The sequence below is a fragment of the Mizuhopecten yessoensis genome, unplaced genomic scaffold (assembly GCF_002113885.1).
Source record: "Mizuhopecten yessoensis strain PY_sf001 unplaced genomic scaffold, ASM211388v2 scaffold10911, whole genome shotgun sequence".
NCBI lineage: Eukaryota > Metazoa > Mollusca > Bivalvia > Pectinida > Pectinidae > Mizuhopecten > Mizuhopecten yessoensis.
In genome coordinates this window covers 372,008-391,224 of record NW_018408783.1, presented here as the reverse complement: position 1 = coordinate 391,224, position 19,217 = coordinate 372,008, and the positions used below count along the sequence as shown (strand labels likewise).

The following is a 19,217-nucleotide window of genomic DNA, read 5'->3' as shown; positions in this document are numbered from 1 at the left end:
GTCTGACCAGAAAGTTTGACCAGTCTGGCCATGAACAATGACTCAAGTCTGACCAGAGAGTTTGACCAGAGTCTGGCCATGAACAATGACTCAAGTCTGACTAGAGAGTTTGACCACAGTCTGGCCACAAACAATGACTCAAGTCTGACCAGAGAGTTTGACCACAGTCTGGCCATGAACAATGACTCAAGTCTGATCAGAGAGTTGGACCACAGTCTGACCACAAACAATGACTCAAGTCTGAACAGAGAGTTTGAACACAGTCAGACCACAAACAACGACTCAAGTCTGACCCGAGAGTTTGACCACAGTCTGGCCATGAACAATTACTCAAGTCTGATCAGAGAGTTTGACCAGAGTCTGGCCACGACTAATGACTCAAGTCTGACCAGAGAGTTTGACCACAGTCTGGCCATGAACAATGACTCAAGTCTGATCAGAGAGTTGGACCACAGTCAGACCACAAACAATGACTCAAGTCTGACCAGAAAGTTTGACCACAGTCTGGCCACAAACAATGACTCAAGTCTGACCAGAGAGGTTGACCAGAGTCTGGCTGCAAACAATTACTCAAGTCTGACCAGAGAGTTTGACCACAGTCAGACCATGAACAATGACTCAAGTCTGACCAGAGAGTTTGACCACAGTCTGGCCACAAACAATGACTCAATTCTGACCAGAGAGTTTGACCAGAGTCTGGCTGCAAACAATGACTCAAGTCTGACCAAAGAGTTGGACCAGTCTGGCCATGAACAATGACTCAAGTCTGACCAGAGAGTTTGACCACAGTCAGACCACAAACAATGACTCAAGTCTGACCAGAGAGTTGGACCACAGTCAGACCACAAACAATGACTTAAGTCTGACCAGAGAGTTTGTCCAACAAAAAACATAAGAACAAGGTTAACTCAATTAAAATAATTTATTCCTGTCCAGAACATACAATCATTTTTGACATGACAGGATACATATGCAGTTCAGCGTACAATGAATGGACTTATTATTTTAAAAAACCTTACAACACATAATGTATATAATAATATGTTCACATGTATTGCATAAAGAGCTTGCTATTTGCATTATCATGACGTTTAAATATTAAAATGTAAAACTTCAGACAAGTATGCAAGATTTAATACACAATTATATTAAAAAATTAATATATTAATGAGGAGTTCTTAATATACACAAGTGAAAATTTGATGTAAACAAAAATAAGGAAACAACATAGGGATTATGTAATTTTCTACATACATCTACTGTATATATGGATACCATACAAAAATGTTACATGCAAAACCCAAGTCCTCGATGAAATATGAGTGAATGTTGAAGAGACGATGGGCAGGAATGCTAGCTACGTACAACAGATGTGTTTAGAGTGACCAGTAAATCCACAGTGACCAGTAAATCCATAACATCAAACTCTTTGACTGGATCACTTGATACTGGCCTGATAACCTTTTTTTCTAGAAATATTATATGGAAACAGTTTTGTCTGCTATAATCAATAATAATTCACATTAAACTGTAACAGGAGAGGAAAAATGCACGGCCAGACAAGGGTTCGAACCGGACCCTCCGAACTCTAGCGGATGCTCTACCAATTGAGCTATCTGGTCGCCGACAATCGACCCAGTCCAGTTCCGCTACGAAACTTTCAACATGGTTTTTAATTTGATGGGAAATTTCACTGTATCATGTTTCAAGAAAATCTTCAGGTCTGGTCTTTGTTGTTATTTAGATCGATAATCAGAGCTATGAAATACTGATTGAAAGAAAACAAGACTTATATTTGTGAACTATTTTGTCTGGTATGGAACGGACGGAAAAAGCAATGCTGTACAATTATAACCTTTAGTATACAAGTTGCCTTCAATTAAGCAAAATAGCGGTGTGGATATATAACCAGATATAATAGCAGTACATATATATACAATGAATACCCATACATGCCATTTTAAAATTTCTCTACTGACCAAAGTTTTGAATGCCATACCCGGGGCAAATTATACATGTAAACTTAACAATACCTCCTATTCACGTTTATTACAACAAGTGACATGCTGAGATTGATAAGACAATTAACAATCTGATTAAAACCATATCTTTAATTCTACTCCGATACTTTACGTTCCAGTCAAGGAAACGTGGAGTATCGGGGTGAAATTAAAGATCTGGTTTTAATCATATTGGACGATTAATATATCAAGATTTATTTGACAAAGTGATACAACACTTGGTGACTTTAATGAGACGCATCTATAGACACCAGACATTGCCAACCAATAGAATTGAACCACAGAGGAAATTGGAAAAGAAAAGTGACACTACACCACAAATACTTGTTTGTTGATGGACATTGATGGTTACATAGCAGACAGTGTACACATTAGTGTACAACAGATACACAACATTAATCCTGAGCTCATTAAAATCCTAAAGAGGAAAGGATACACCTTGAATGACTTATATATTTATACATCGCTACCTGTAAGTAGACTCCTTGTTAGATGTACAATTCTCCAATATATACATGTAGAGGCACTACAAACCTACGTACAATATAACTTAGACACGAAAGATGTACACATCACACGGCTGTACAACAAGTGATTATACAGACCAACCATACTATCACCACTAGCTTCTACTCCGTACACATTAATTCTCACAAACAGGTTCAGTTAGATTTTATCTGGGGGAGGCAGAAATTTAACTACCAGCTAGAACAACACATGCAGTACAACAGTGATAAGAGGTGATTTAACACCCAGTACAGTAAATATCAACAGCCTTAACAGATCTCGGGGTTATCATAAGAGGTGATTTAACACCCAGTACAGTAAATATCAACAGCCTTAACAGATCTCGGGGTTACCATCTTAGTTTGGGTACACATCTTCAGCGTAAGAAAGGTTATGTACCAGTCAGCATATGACACTGATAGTGTTAAAAGATCAATAATTATTGCAACTGAATTCCAGTATTTTTAAACATAAATATTATGCTTTTCTTATTGTTGGGAAGTAAAAACAGTTAAAAACACGAACAGTATAATAACCATCATGTTTCTGTATACTTTAAAATTCTGATGGTTGAGCCCAGTAAAGAACAAGGATCGTGTGGTTTCTTTGTGTAAATCGAGAACCAAACAACCTATTCACCATGCATTGCCACATTGGTCACAACAATTGTCCTCAGTACCTGCCTTGACATGTTACCTTTGTGAACAATGAGATATTTCCCATCTATGCTAGAAGACATGATTGACATCTACAATGCAGATGTCATAATATGGATGAAACAAGGGAAGAATGGTTTCAATTTGCAGAGCAGAATTCAAACATTTTCTGAATGAATTTGTTAATCTCAAACTGAGATTCTTTTCATTATATGACATAGGCTTTTGACACATTATTGTAAACAATGTATTTTTACAATACAAAAAACAACAAAGCTGAACCACGTATGGATCAGATAGTGACATTGATACTACACATTTTATACTGTTCACCTCAAAACCTTAAGTATAGTAGGTGATGAAACATGGTGTATGTAAGATTTATGGGATCAATTACTTTAAATATACTCTTTTTCAAAACTGGTTTTACGGTAATTAATAGATTTAAATACATGTATGTGAACTACTGATTTCAACTATGTTGACAATATCATCATTCTATTCATCATTGATTTGTAATAACAACTGGAAAACACTGCAATAGGTTTTGTGAGTAAATAAAATATGAAGTAAATAATTCGAGCCAAAGGACAGCTTTAATATTAAAACACATAGTAGTCAACTTGAATGTCGAATTGTAGATCACATCTATCATTTATCTTTGATTTATTGATTGTGAACATGATTATTTTATAGTCATTTGGCAGACCGTATAATCGGTAGTTATCACAATTACTTGTACATGTACCACGGATGTGGAGAATCATCCCGATGGCTACGTGTAATAGATTGCCTCTGGTTTTTGACTGATGATAGGGAGACATTTCATTGTCAATATATAAATATAAGAATTTTAGTTACTTTCAAATCAAAGTCATGTAGCTAGGAGAGAAATTATTCATGCATGGTTAAGATGTTAATCAACATTCAGTAGACAAACATATAACAATGATTATATATATATAAAACTTTATCAAGACGAGGACTGAGAGTACAGGGTGGGACAACACATACTGATATACTCTATATCTTGTTAGCTATGGACAACACATTTTACATAAATAAATAACACATGTAGATCAATCTTATGTTCAACACTTCCCTCCTGTAAGAGTCGGGAGGGGCAGTTGTGAGGTCACTATACACAGTAGATATGCTTCCCTCCTGTAAGAGTCCGGAGGGGCAGTTGTGAGGTCACTATACACAGTAGTTATGCTTCCCTCCTGTAAGAGTCGGGGGGAGGGACAGTTGTGAGGTCACTATACACAGTAGTTATGCTTCCCTCCTGTTAGAGTCGGGAGGGACAGTTGTGAGGTCACTTTACACAGTAGTTATGCTTCCCTCCTGTAAGAGTCGGGGGGGGGACAGTTGTGAAGTCACTATACACAGTAGTTATATATGCTTCTCTCCTGTAAGAGTCGGGAGGGGCAGTTGTGAGGTCACTATACACAGTAGTTATGCTTCCCTCCTGTAAGAGTCGGGAGGGACAGTTGTGAGGTCACTATACACAGTAGTTATGCTTCCCTCCTGTAAGAGTCGGGAGGGGCAGTTGTGAGGTCTCTATACACAGTAGTTATGCTTCCCTCCTGTAAGAGTCGGGAGGGACAGTTGTGAGGTCACTTTACACAGTAGTTATGCTTCAACACACAGTTGGCATAGGGACATGATAATTATGATAAACAGGCATCTGACTGATAGCATACTGTTAACCGGGAAATTTCCACCAGTTTAGCTTTCGCCTTGTTTGCCCTCAGTAATGAGGATGAAATTATCATGACAGCGACTTTTAGTACGCAGGCATAAAAATTACATACAAAGGGCGAAATGAACACTGGGCAAATGTGGATTGTAGTTGTATAGTGAAATTTCCATCACAGTTTAACTTCTGCTTGTTTGCTGTCTGAAATAACGATGTAACTATCATGATACCAAATATTAGTATGTCGAATAAGTATAACATATAAGGGCAAAATGAACAGCGGGCGAATGTAGATGCTTGTGAAGGGTGAAATTTCCTTGTATGCAGTACTTAGAGCTGAGGCTAATGTTTGTCAAACCTGTTGATATTCCAAATCACTGATATTTTTATGCTCAAGAAGAATACTCAAGTGGTCCCCAGAAGACAAGGTTTGTGTCTTTATGAAGTATAAGCAAGAGGAAAAGTTGTCATACATTTGTATTTCATGTCAATGATAAGAAATTGGTTGAGAGTTACAACACAAGAATATCATTTCTATTATGCCTCTATAAAAGGGGTGAAATATAGGAGAGGAATTCCTACTAGAAAAACTTTAATATCTATGTAAGGTAAAACAATTATACAGGTAGAACAGGTAATTATGAAAGTAATGCCTTACAGGTAGAACTTTACCTATGTAAGGTAAAACATTCCCCACAGGTAGAAATTGTAATTATCAGTGTACCACTATAAAGTGTATAAACCTGTGGTATTTCACATGAATTTTTTATAATGTATTTGAGATATGTATCATTAAATGTAAAAAGCCAAACAACACTTCACTACACATCGTAACATACACAAATTCACAATCTTCTGATATTGGGTTTTGAGCGAGATTCTTACAGCACTTGACAGAACTGACCAAGCACTATGTGTATGGATTTCAAGATGTAAACCAAACATGTCAACCTCTTGCCAACATTTCATTAGCGAATAACTCGAAAGAATTTACTGATAACAGTTTCTTATAACAATTAAGCCACGCCAATGATCAATGGCAGGGGAAATCGTTAACTTGTGTTGGTGATGACTACACGATAAAGGAAGTGTGACTTCAGTGTTGGTCCTACTCCTACAGACTTCATGTCACCACAGTGTAAATTTAACCCTGCTCCCTGAAGTTTGAAACTATCCAGCTGTCTCTTAGGCATTTCCTTACGTAGAGGTAAAACAGAACTAGTTCCGATGGTATATGGTAACATAACATCGCATGTCCCACTTGGTGACTTATAACCAAGGCGACAGTCTCATTCTATTCCAAACGTGCTCGTTTCTTCCACAGCCGTCACCAACTTCTCAAACAGCATGTCAAAGGAGGTGTAGGTAGGCAGATCTAGTCGGTTGAAACATGTGTGGGCCCTGCAGAACAAACAGACAGTATTAGGCAGGTAAAATGTAGGGGTGGTCGGGTGGGGATCAGATGTAAAAGGTTTGGGGTCACCTGCCCGACCACGTGGGTTTTCTCTGGTACTCGGTTGGGGATCAGATGTAAAAGGTTTGGGGTCACCTGCCCGACCACGTGGGTTTTCTCTGGTACTCGGGTGGGGATCAGATGTAAAAGGTTTGGGGTCACCTGCCCGACCACGTGGGTTTTCTCTGGTACTCGGTTGGGGATCAGATGTGGTGAAAAGGTTTGGGGTCACCTGCCCGACCACGTGGGTTTTCTCTGGTACTCGGTTGGGGATCAGATGTAGTGAAAAGGTTTGGGGTCACCTGCCCGACCACGTGGGTTTTCTCTGGTACTCGGTTGGGGATCAGATGTGGTGAAAAGGTTTGGGGTCACCTGCCCGACCACGTGGGTTTTCTCTGGTACTCGGTTGGGGATCAGATGTAGTGAAAAGGTTTGGGGTCACCTGCCCGACCACGTGGGTTTTCTCTGGTACTCGGTTGGGGATCAGATGTGAAAAGGTTTGGGGTCACCTGCCCGACCACGTGGGTTTTCTCCGGTACTCTTCCCACATTACGACCCCCTGCGCTAACATCCAGGAAGAGTGTCTCCCACCCCTCTCCTGTGGTAAACTATAGAACAGACCTTAGTAAGCCAGAGATAATAGAAACTTTCACCTCTTTGGGCATGAGATAGGATAATCTCAATCCGAGATTCTGCATCTCAACTTAATTAAGGGGGTGAAATATTCTTTTTCTCTAAGCCCCTTGACCCTGTCATATGCTTAATGTAACATTGACATTAAGGGCTCAATGCATTGTTGACGTGATGTCATACAATTGTTTTGACATGGGAATCTCTCTCCCCCCCCACCCCGTCTCAACCCTAGGGTGACTGTAAAAGACTCTTTCATTCCCAGGGGTGTAGGATAGGGAAATTCCACCCGAGGGGTTTTCAAATTTGAAAGTCCTGAGGGATTATTTCTGATAAAATATTTTACATTTTACAAGAGAGAGTATTTTTCTCTCACTCCAACCACCAGATTTAGCTCAGAAACCATGAAAATGGGTTTGGAATGGCTTCCATTTTGAAAATAGTGACTCTTTGTAGTCAAGTAATTGGATGCCTTTTCTCTGTACAAACCAGGGTAAGCTAGTCATCAGATGCCATTTCTCTATACATACTTAAGTAGACTAGTCATTGGACACAATTGTTTGGTACATACCTAGGTAGGCTAGTGACTCGACCCCATTTCTCTATACAGAACTTCCTTGGTCCATTACTTCCCCGCAGAGCAGAGAAACCTTCATAAGGTATACTGGAGGTACCTGTTACAAACTGAAACAGAACAGAGGTCTTTGAAATGTATAATGGAGGCATCTATCACAAATTGAAACAGTACAGAGAAAAACATGTTCCTCCTTCCACACAATGAAACTCGCACCAATTATATATATAAAATGAAGATATATTTTTGCCTAGCAAACTTTTCAAGTTGCAAATGAAATTGTGACTTCCATTGAAGAAATTCCTTAATATCTTAGTTCTAGAATACAAAAACTTAAAAATACAAATCAAGAAATCATCAACTATTAATTAAGAATATTTTGAAATCATGGTTAACCAATAAACATACTTTAAAGAAAGGAATATTATCTTGGTACAGATCTAGGGCACAAGAATTTACCTGTAGGAGTCGAAGTCTCCTTTCATTGTCAAACTTTTCTATGGCTGTCCAGAACCACTGCACCACAGGGTGTTGATCATGATAGCCTACACAACAGCATGGAAATACAAATTATATCACTGTACACAATACATGTATAAGACTTATTACAAAGATGCAAGCAAAATCGTAAGTGCCTTTCATCCGATCTTCGTTACACCACGTTTTAACTTTATAAGATCTTCAGTAGATGACCAGTCTGTAATTGTTTAAGTTGATTTTACTGTTGATACCTGTTTTAGAGGACTAACATGTAGTCAGGTTAAGTTTTCCTAGAACTTCCAAGTTATGTGAGTAATGTTAGAGTCAGAACTGGCCAAAAGCATACATCTGGGACAGACAATAAGGGTAGCCAGACAATCTGAGACCAGCACAACCTCCAGCTTGACTAGTGGTCCTAGATTGTCTAGTCAAAATTTGATATTGCTTATCTTGTTTAATAATAATGAGTTAGTACAATTTACACATGAACTAGTAAAAATTGGAAACTACTACCCCAACTGACTTGTAGTATTCAAAATTAATTTTTAGTCCTGTTGCATACCAGATCTGTACTCAGTATTCCTCCTCCAATCATGGACATCTATTTCTACTGTTCCAGCTATCACCAACTCTAGTTCCCGTGCATCGAACATGGACACAAGGCGACCATCCAGGACCTACAAACATGAACAAAGCAAAACCATGTTTACCCTGCCATCTTCTGGACAAAGAATTCATTACATATACATGCATGACTGCTTTCTACAACATAGCAAAGCTTTCAACTGTATAACCTGCCTGAACCTTGTGTAGACTGTGTGTACATAGTTGTACAGTGTGTGCATTACTCAATACATAGGCATGGCCTAGTCTGTCCACGCGTGAATGTTTACGTCACACCTGAGTGAGAGTGGAGAGTATGGACATCGAGCACCAGTGACATACATTGTGTTCATTACTCAATACATAGGCATGGCCTAGTCTGTCCACGCGGGTATGTTTACGTCACACCTGAGTGAGAGTGGCGAGTATGGACCTCGAGCACCAGTGACTGTGCATGCCTCTCGAGTATTCTCGTAGGTGCATGCACGGCCACATTTCCTCACACACAACAACCCCTCATCCTATCACTCGCAGCTAGGGCACAGAGCGGGACTGTCATGTACAGCTGATACCTGGTAAGACAGACTAACCATGGTGATACAACTGTATTTAGTGTAACCCTTTTAACATTTGTATCTAACTAAATGATAACTTCTCTATTTGGAATCATTTAGTTAATAATATATATTAAGACCTACAATTGTTTATTACGTAGACTTAAAAGCATTTATATTGTAGGCTTCATTTATACGGTATAAAGAAACAAAAGAATCCTAACAAGCGTTAGAGCTTACACTTGGAAACTGCATAAACCTACAATCATGCCCTATTATTTAGGGCTACCTGGACAACGGAATTGTCCTGACCCAACTGTTCTACAGCTATATCCAAAACGAAATTAAGGGGAGGTTACTGTAACATGAACAAGAGTACCGCGGGGCGGAACAATATACGCCCATCGAATGCTATATAGTGTTATATACTTTCTTACATTGAAATAAGATCTGCATCATTCTAAGAGTGGTTAGCTGACATGCTATAAAAATGTAGGAGAAAATCTCTGGACAAAAATCAAATCCTGAAATAAACAAAGGGCAATAACTTTTGCAAAAATTGTTGAATCAAAATTCTTTTCAAGGAAACACAACATATCATGATTATTTAGCCTAGGTTTTCAAAGAAATCCGTCAAAAAATGTAGGAGGAGATCTCTGGACAAAAATTAAATACTGAAATGAACAAAGGGCAAAAACTTTTGGAAAAATTGTCGAATCATAATTCTTTTAGGAGACACAACTTCATATCATGATTGTAATGTATACCAAGTTTCAAAGATATCGGTCGAAAAATGTAGGAGGAGATTGCCGGACAAACAAAAGTTTACGCCGGACGGACGACACCATACCATAATACTCCTGTCAAAATTTGACAGGCGTATAAAAACCAGAGTGCAGTGGGACAGGGATCCTTGAGTCAGTATTATGCGGAGTCTCAGATGAGCTGGATGTTTCAATGCTCACCTCGTGGAAGCCACGGATGAGTCCCTCAGTCTGCTCCGTAACTCCTCTCTCCAATCTCCACTTTACCATCCTCTCAATATACTCTTTCTTATTCTTCTCTGTCACAGCCAAGGTTTTCCCATTTAGCTTCAGTTCTCTCTCAGTCACCTGTAATCAAACATGGTATTAAACGAGGACTTAATCTACAGCCAGCCTCTCTGTCACCTGTAATCAAACGAGGACTTAATCCACAGCCAATCAACAACTGTGAAAATTCCCATGTAAACATTTGCACAAAGTAAAGTTACACACTGTAATTGGATTTCAAACAATTTCCCGCAAAATTAAAAACAAAGTGAGCATGGGCTCACCTAGATATACCCCACCCCATGATTCCTAAATACACCAGGATTTTACTTCAAAAGTCAGTCAAGTGTAACCTCTGTCAGCAATAGAAATGTGTGTTAAATAAGGACCGTGACAATATTTGCTAAAATATTCATTATTTATATTTACATTGTGATAGAGTAGTTTTGCTTTATTTAGTTATTTCGAACAGCTTTTTGAACAGAAAATTTAAGTGTTGAAAACAATGAAATTGATGACATCACAAAGATATTGATGATGTTACAATAGCAAATGTTGTTATAGTCTCATAACATCATTTGCCTTCTCAATGCATTACAATGAAAGGATGAAGAGCAATTGTAAATATTGAAGGACACATTGAAAAGGCAATCGATATACAACTCCTCTGCCTTAACTAAGTGAGGGAATAATTTATTTTCAATCTGTTTGAGCTCTTATAGTCTATTTGCCCTTTGATCCAGACTCCCAAAACAAGACAAGTGTGGTAAGTAATTTGTACTGATTGATGTAGTGGAGTACATGTATAGCAGAGCTACTCACCTGTCCAAACACTTCCTCATTGACTGAGAAGGTGAGGTCCATATCTAATTCTGTAATGTCGTTTTCTTTCACCCACATCAAGCTCTGATGGAATTCAGCGTCCAGCGCCTCAACATCTCCTAGTGACCACGAACTGTAACCACATAAAGTCATCAATAAACACACATCATGGCCATTTGTCATACATGGTGATTCTTATAAAGGCTGACATTCATTACACATACTGAACATGTCCATGGTACTAAAGAATAACAACCTTCATTGCATTTCTGGTGGTTTTCTCTTTTTTTGGTTTCTTTTTACCTTTATATATTCAAGCCATGTCAATCAAACCCAGCCTACCTATAGCTGAACATTCACAATCACAAACTTACACTTGCAGTATTGCCTTGAAGATTTTACACTTACACTCGCAGTATTGCCTTGTAGAATTAACACTTACACTCGCAGTATTGCCTTGTAGAATTAACACTTACACACGCAGTATTGCCTTGTAGAATTAGCACTTACACTCGCAGTATTGCCTTGTAGAATTAACACTTACACTGGCAGTAATACCTTGTAGAATTAACACTTACACTGGCAGTAATGCCTTGTAGAATTAACACTTACACTCACAGTATTGCCTTGTAGAATTAACACTTACACTGGCAGTAATGCCTTGTAGAATTAACACTTACACTCGCAGTATTGCCTTGTAGAATTAACACTTACACTCGCAGTAATGCCTTGTAGAATGGTCGGGTGAAGAAAGCATCCAATAAATACTGATGAACAACAGCGAGTCCCAACACTCGACCAGCGAAGCGGAACCTGAAGATAGAGGCAGACATGGTTAAGCATTGCCAAAGCATCTATTAGTACCATCACTGGTTTAGATTAACAGAACAATAAAATGAAGAGAGAGGCAGGCATAGGCAAACGCTGCTAAATTACTTACTGTTCAGCAACAGAATAATTAAGCAGTTACCATAATAGGTTAATGAAAACAACACTGAAGTAGAGTAGAAACTTGAGTCAAGGCATGCATATGTGTCAGAAAATCTGAAATCACGTGTTGAAGACAGATTTAGTTATTTATATCTGAAACTGCAGGCAACATAAAAAGAAAACCAAAATTAACTGCAGGAATTGACAAAAAAAAAGTGATAAATGATATATATATTTTATTTGTTATATATGTTTGCATAATGTAAAACTTAAAATTCTAGTGTATGGAAATGAGGTCAAAAGCCCTTCACCATTGTCTGCTAAAGATTAATTTCAATCTTTTGGCATGTCCCTCTGCTCCTAGCAGGCCACACCCTTTATATATTTCAAACAACAATGAATTCCCTTGGCCAAGGGATTATCCAGTAGCCAAAAACCCTTCAGCAGTTTTGGACAAGTAGCCTTTTAAAGTACACAACATTTCACCACGACAAGCTCCCTTTGCCTTTTGGACCAGTGGAGTTGACTATCATAGTAGCTTGATTTAATCAACTTTCATGATTATTCTCCACTGAAAGTATCATACGAAGGTAGCTGATTTACTGACCATGAGATTCTTATCAACCATAGTTTGATACACAGGTAGCTTGATTTACTCACATCTCAAGATTATTTTCCATTTACACTATCTAATATATGCAGTCATCTTGATTTACTCACAAGTCAAGATAAACTATTTTCATCACAGTAACTACTGATTTACTCACTACTCGAGACTATTTTCCATAGTTTATTAAATCAGTATTTGGTTTACTCACTACTCGAGACTATTTTCCATAGTTTATTAAATCAGTATTTGGTTTCCTCACCACTCGAGACTATTTTCCATAGTTTATTAAATCAGTATTTGGTTTCCTCACCACTCGAGACTATTTTCCATAGTTTATTAAATCAGTATTTGGTTTCCTCACCACTCGAGACTATTTTCCATAGTTTATTAAATCAGTATTTGGTTTCCTCACCACTCGAGACTATTTTCCATAGTTTATTAAATCAGTATTTGGTTTCCTCACCACTCGAGATTATTTTCCATAGTTTATTAAATCAGTATTTGGTTTCCTCACCACTCGAGATTATTTTCCATAGTTTATTAAATCAGTATTTGGTTTCCTCACCACTCGAGATTATTTTCCATAGTTTATTAAATCAGTATTTGGTTTCCTCACCACTCGAGATTATTTTCCATAGTTTATTAAATCAGTATTTGGTTTCCTCACCACTCGAGATTATTTTCCATAGTTTATTAAATCAGTATTTGGTTTCCTCACCACTCGAGATTATTTTCCATAGTTTATTAAATCAGTATTTGGTTTCCTCACCACTCGAGATTATTTTCCATAGTTTATTAAATCAGTATTTGGTTTCCTCACCACTCGAGATTATTTTCCATAGTTTATTAAATCAGTATTTGGTTTCCTCACCACTCGAGATTATTTTCCATAGTTTATTAAATCAGTATTTGGTTTCCTCACCACTCGAGATTATTTTCCATAATTTATCAAATCAGTATTTGGTTTCCTCATCACTCAAGATTATTTTCCATAATTTATCAAATCAGTATTTGGTTGACTTACCACTCGAGATTATTTTCCACCACAGTAGACATAGGACTAATTTGTACGGTGTAGGTGTCGTTAGCAGAATACTCAAACAGACCGTAGTAGGGATTGAAGAGCTCACGTGACAGGAGGAAGAAAAACTCTCTAGAAGGGCCTCCATAGTCTAACCTGTTGAGGTACATATAAGTCATATTTACTACATATTCTGTTTAAAAGATGAGGTTTACACAGAAATCTTAAATGTATTAACCTTATAATGCATTTAATATCACACAAACAGACAATTTTTAACAGTTGTTATTATAAGAGTAAATCAGATTTTATTCAAGGTTGCATATGTTATTTCATATTAAAACATTATTGGATTGGAAACAAAATTTTAAGAGGAATTACAATTGAATTCAATTTTCCACTGACAATCCACTGAAAAACATGAATTTCTTTTGAATTCCACAGTTGAGATATCAATGTCAGTGGAATTTGTGGAACAATAGAATTACAAACACATACCCTTCCTCGCCCACAAATGTGATGTACAATTTACTCTTCATCAGCTCCTTTTTGGGAGTAGACATGATCTTGTTAAACGAGTCTTCTAATACATGATCTCTCCTCACCATCAACCTGGTCAAAATAAATTGTATATAACTGTAACAGTCAAAACCTGTCTGTCTCGGCATATTGTTTTTGTCACAATCTAATCTGTATAAACATTTTTTTCTCCTGATTTTAAAACATTCCATATTTTAAATCAAGACATATTTCAATATATTCATCGAATACCATGTATGTTGGTTTTGGTTGTGAATACTGTGTATGTTTGGATTCTTTAAAGCAGCTGCTTGGATATCTATAAAGGTGTAACAGGTCATGAGGAGAAGGAGAAATGCCAGAATTTAAACCTGCGACTTTCTGAACTCTAGACGGAAGCTCTAACCAATTGAGCTACCAGGTTGTTAACAATCCACCCAGTCTAGTTCTGCTACAAAGGTAACAGATGGGCAACTAGTGTTCCCTAATACTTGGTAAATATATTTCTACCACAATACGCTGTGTTATTCCACTCTCAGATCATTGTATAAACATGCAGACTTTTGGATAAATATGAGTGATATATCACACGTGGTATATGACCTTCCGTAGTTTTGATTTGTCGAGAAGATGAACTTTGACCGGACAATTTTTTTCACACGCTTTTTGCCGCATGTTGTTTTGTTAACGTCGTCTGCTGTCAACATCCGGCAAATGTTGGTGACTTTTGTGAGGTTATGCGACGGGAAAAGGGGTTATTAAGGCAGCAAAATAAGATGATGCTTAAAGATTTGATCGCTTGTACCAGGCAAAATTGCTACAGACGTTCAATATCTTTTCGATGCAATAACGTCGCGTGTCCAGGTCATGAAACCCAGAGACGTAATATGCCCATATATGTCTCTGTGAAACCCAAACAAGATCTGTAACAGAGACGGGAAATATTTCGCTCTCTCTATGTCCAGTTATCAATATTTGGAGGGCCTGTCTATGGCGGAACTCTCACTATAAACGTCAACCATCGAACATCACGAAGAAACGTCCCAGGACTATGGTTTTGGACATAGACAGCGATTACCTAGTTTGTCTTCATCACTTGGCGGGAGGCAGACTTCGTACGGTATGCTTACGCGCATATAGTCCGTGGTTAATTTATATTAATTAATGCAATATTGCATACTCTCAATTTTTAAAGTCTTTCATCTATTTTATTTTTTCACGAAGTTGTTGCCGAAACATTAATTTTGAAAATTATTAAATTTGTAAAAAAAGTCATTTTTGAATATTAATGAGTGACTTTTTACATATGGGTCATATCACTACGCCAGCCTTGTCAACAAAATGTGTGTATGCTATTCAAATCAGGAATACTCCAGATATTGTGGTAGAAACAGATCACACGACTTGTGGTTGTTTAGTATGGTATTTATTTCACTCACGTTAGTTAATTTTCAAACGTTACAGAAAGACACTCGCTAAAGCTCGTGTCTTTTGTAACTTTTGAAAATTAACTAACTTGAGTGAAATAAATACCATATTCAACAACCACTCGTTGTGTAACCTCTATTTATCAAATCATATTATAAAGTAAAATCTGGTCTGGTAATGACATTTTCAAAGTTATACTTATTTCTTTGAACTATCCCACATGTAACTTCTGTGAGATACAAGTTGAGGAACAGAACAATTTTGAAATCCCATCTTACTTTAACTTGGAAGGCCCCTGGCCATATCCTTTGGACTCTAACTTCCTGTAAAAACTTCTCAGTTTCGCTTGGAAATCTCGTTTGTACGGAGCAGGTACTCTTACGTTGGCTCTCTGAACAACTGGAACAAAAAGGGCAAACAAAACTCCCCATTCTTAAAAGGCAATTAATACCTGTACATAAGGGTTAAGGGTCATCTATTCTGACAAAAGCAACTAAAACAAACCTGAAATTGTTTTATAAGTTAGCATTAATTTAACGAAGGGAAACACCAGAATTCAAAAACTTTGTGTTGGATTTTTTTTTATACACATTTTCAGATTTTAATTTGATTTGTTAAAATTCAGTTGTCTAAAAATTACATCTTTACTGCACAAAATATGTTACTCATGAGTCAAGCTAATGATATCTATCTGGTAAAGATATCATATGGACAGAATGAAACACAGTGTCAGAAACCTTTATAAAATTGTAAATGTTTAGAGGCATTGCAGTTGTAAAATGATATGAAAATGGTATTAGGTATGATTATGTTGATAAATATTATAAACCTGTAATTATACAGTTATATCTTCAAACTTTAAAATGATACAACACACACAAGTCCCTGGAATGCTGACCCCGTTACTATCCATCTTTACAATTCATTTTGGTAAAAACTCCGGCATATTTGAAAGTTCACCATCTTAATCATAGCAACAACCAATCTGACTTACACATTATCTAACATGTGCCGATCACTGTGTGGTAAACAAATGAGGATAAAGAGTTGAGAGTACTTACTAGGTGAGCCCTGTGGCACTGTGTGGTAAACAGATGAGGATAAAGAGTTGAGAGTACTTACTAGGTGAGCCCTGTGGCGTTTCCCCTGGTGATTCAGTCCTAGTGAGGACCAAGTGGGGAGGCACATATGACATTATGTCATTTTCAAATACACTGGAAAGAGAAATAGTTATAAAAACATACTGCATGTAAACAGAATGTACACAGGATATATAGGTTTCTATACAAATTAAACGAGAAGCCTAGAGAGCCTGTATTGCTCACCTGAATATTTAAGCAGTCATAAGAAAATGTTATCATTAAATGTTATCTGTGCTACAAACATTTCACTCGCAAACTCTGCCGGCTCCATCTGTTGAAACTACAAGCCAAATATTATTGTATGATTCTATGCTTATTGGTTCTTCTTCAGAAGTTGTTTGACTTCGGGCAGGTGAGCTACAAATATTTCACCATTATACATGTACACCACATTAATAGGAAAAGTTATTTTCAGATGGGTTTGTTTGGTTGTATATTGCTTAACGTCCTATTAATAGCTAATGTCACTTAAGGACATGCCTCCATGTGTGTTGTGAAAGCATGCATGTGTATATGTGTGCCAGAGACAAGGTAGGTTGGTGTATTTGCCTCCTTGTGATAGCGCGGATCTGTCTACAGCTCACCACATAATTCATTAAACAGTACAATACAATCAAGTACAGACCATAACATTTAACTTTCAAATGATAAAATATAGCAAAAGTGGAGCTTTACCTCAAAAGTAAAATGAGATCCATATCATTGCACATTTTGTCCAGGGCCTCTGTTCCTTCGGAGCGTATCCTGTTGATTCTGTCACGTAGACGGTGACTGCTAAAGCCCTGATACGTTTCCTTTAGAATGTCTGGCAAGTTTGGCTGTCTAAGGAAGGCCACAACCTTGTCGTTGTAGGCTAAAAAGTGAATAATATTTCATTGTAGGCAAAAAACAGTGAAAAACAAATATTTAGGCTAAAGAAAGAAAGGGTGAAAATATGCATATTATTGTTAACTAAAAGAAGACAAATATTTGAAGGTTTATTATAATTTAAATAAGAGAAAATCAGGTCATGAATGTAGACTAAAAAGTACCAGTAGTTAACATACATTGTTATAGGCTAAAAAGTACCGGTAGTTAACATACATTGTTATAGGCTAAAAAGTACCGGTAGTTAACATACATTGTTATAGGCTAAAAAGTACCGGTAGTTAACATACATTGTTATAGGCTAAAAAGTACCGGTAGTTAACATACATTGTTATAGGCTAAAAAGTACCGGTAGTTAACATACATTGTTATAGGCTAAAAAGTACCGGTAGTTAACATACATTGTTATAGGCTAAAAAGGGGAAAAAACACATATCGTTGCAGGCAAAGGAGGGACACATAATAGTTAAGGCTAATAATGAGAAATTTAATGAATCACTATACAGTGTATACTATAAGGGAGAAATCATAATTCACTGTTATATACTTAAAATGGAGATACATTCAACACAGAAATCTTTACGGAATGAGAAAGGGAGTTAATACATTTGAATGCAACCCACCAAGGGAGATGATCATATATAAGTTATAATGAAAAATAGTACACATTTTTGAGGGAAAATTGTCAATCAAAAGTCACTATAGAATAAGTACCATATACTTGGGATTTTTTTTCGCTCAGTCAAACTTTCACCTTTCACCCATGAAATCGATATTCACCAAGTGTTAACTTCCCCCTTCACATTTCATTACCATGTATATTATGCTGTTTACTTATATTTGCTGTAATGGTAATTTGCATTCATCATGGAGGGCGAAAAAGGCGAAAATTAAACTGCAGCGAAAATTTCCTAAAGTGAGGTATTAATGACCAAGCAAGTTGTAAGGAAACAAACAAAAAGTATATTGCAATGGGTGCAGCAGATTTATTTTGGTCGATTTCGTGTCCCCAAAGTAGAGGACACAAAAGCAAATCCCCAAATCTGCAGGTTAGTTGCCGTCGTCACTGAATGTTAATAATGTGTTAATAAGTAAGAGAGGGCAATAAGAGAGTTTTGTATTTACAGCGTACAAGTTAAGTAAGGGTAGGGTAATACAAAGCGCAGAGAAAGTGAAGGTAAATAAAGTTACTAGATTAAATAGATTAAATGTCATAATGATTGATACAACTGTAAAATTAAGGATTCACACATACATGTATTACAGTCAACTAATGCTGACTCACTTGTGGGTACATCTTCTACCTCCGTCACTGCCACGTGTCGCGGAGGGGGCGGAGGCTGTAAATAAGCAATGCATACGTAACAGAACGTAACATTCATTTACGCTTTCAATAAATAAACAAGAGGCCCATGGGCCTTAAACGGTCACCTGATATATTTATTTTGTTTTTAACATGTACAGAAATATTATTCAAAGTGACAAAAAACAATAAAACCACCTTATTCAATATCTAGCATACAGATTTAAGACTAAAAAGTACTTGAAACTAGCACCTCTGATTCTAAACAAGGAAAATGAAGAAATTTTAGCACACTGACTCCTTTGGGCCCCACCCTACAGCCCTTGGGGGTAGGGCTGGCTCAAAATTTTCAAAGTATCAAACTGTC

The 19,217-nt window shown here is 37.2% G+C and overlaps 2 protein-coding genes across 4 annotated transcripts in view; one reads left to right on the top strand and one right to left on the bottom strand.

Moving 5' to 3' along the window:
* Nucleotides 1–78: 78 nt before the first annotated feature.
* LOC110463481 (stress protein DDR48-like) lies at nt 79–759 on the top strand. The gene has a single exon (XM_021518100.1). The coding sequence runs from the start codon at nt 79–81 to the stop codon at nt 757–759; it is 681 nt and encodes a 226-aa protein (XP_021373775.1).
* Nucleotides 760–4,917: 4,158 nt separating this feature from the next.
* LOC110463491 (E3 ubiquitin-protein ligase HECW2-like) overlaps nt 4,918–19,217 on the bottom strand; it is a 49,872-nt gene continuing 35,572 nt past the window's right edge. Inside the window, exons 16-28 of one of the 3 annotated variants that reach the window (XM_021518117.1) lie at nt 18,803–18,887; nt 17,356–17,533; nt 16,661–16,752; nt 15,817–15,937; nt 14,090–14,203; nt 13,595–13,747; nt 11,745–11,843; nt 11,031–11,163; nt 10,143–10,289; nt 8,583–8,697; nt 8,000–8,085; nt 7,538–7,650; nt 4,918–6,284 (exon numbers count right to left, since the gene is read on the bottom strand). In XM_021518117.1, the coding sequence (XP_021373792.1) occupies nt 6,173–6,284; nt 7,538–7,650; nt 8,000–8,085; nt 8,583–8,697; nt 10,143–10,289; nt 11,031–11,163; nt 11,745–11,843; nt 13,595–13,747; nt 14,090–14,203; nt 15,817–15,937; nt 16,661–16,752; nt 17,356–17,533; nt 18,803–18,887 (1,548 nt within the window). In that variant the 3' untranslated portion in view covers nt 4,918–6,172. The remainder of the gene's footprint in view (nt 6,285–7,537; nt 7,651–7,999; nt 8,086–8,582; nt 8,698–10,142; nt 10,290–11,030; nt 11,164–11,744; nt 11,844–13,594; nt 13,748–14,089; nt 14,204–15,816; nt 15,938–16,660; nt 16,753–17,355; nt 17,534–18,802; nt 18,888–19,217) is intronic. The other 2 variants (XM_021518118.1, XM_021518119.1) reach the window with 2 other exon arrangements.

What these genes read in the sequence shown, in the direction of transcription:
- LOC110463481 (XM_021518100.1), top strand. Translation starts at nt 79, where the DNA reads ATGAACAATGACTCAAGTCTGACTAGAGAGTTTGACCACAGTCTGGCC.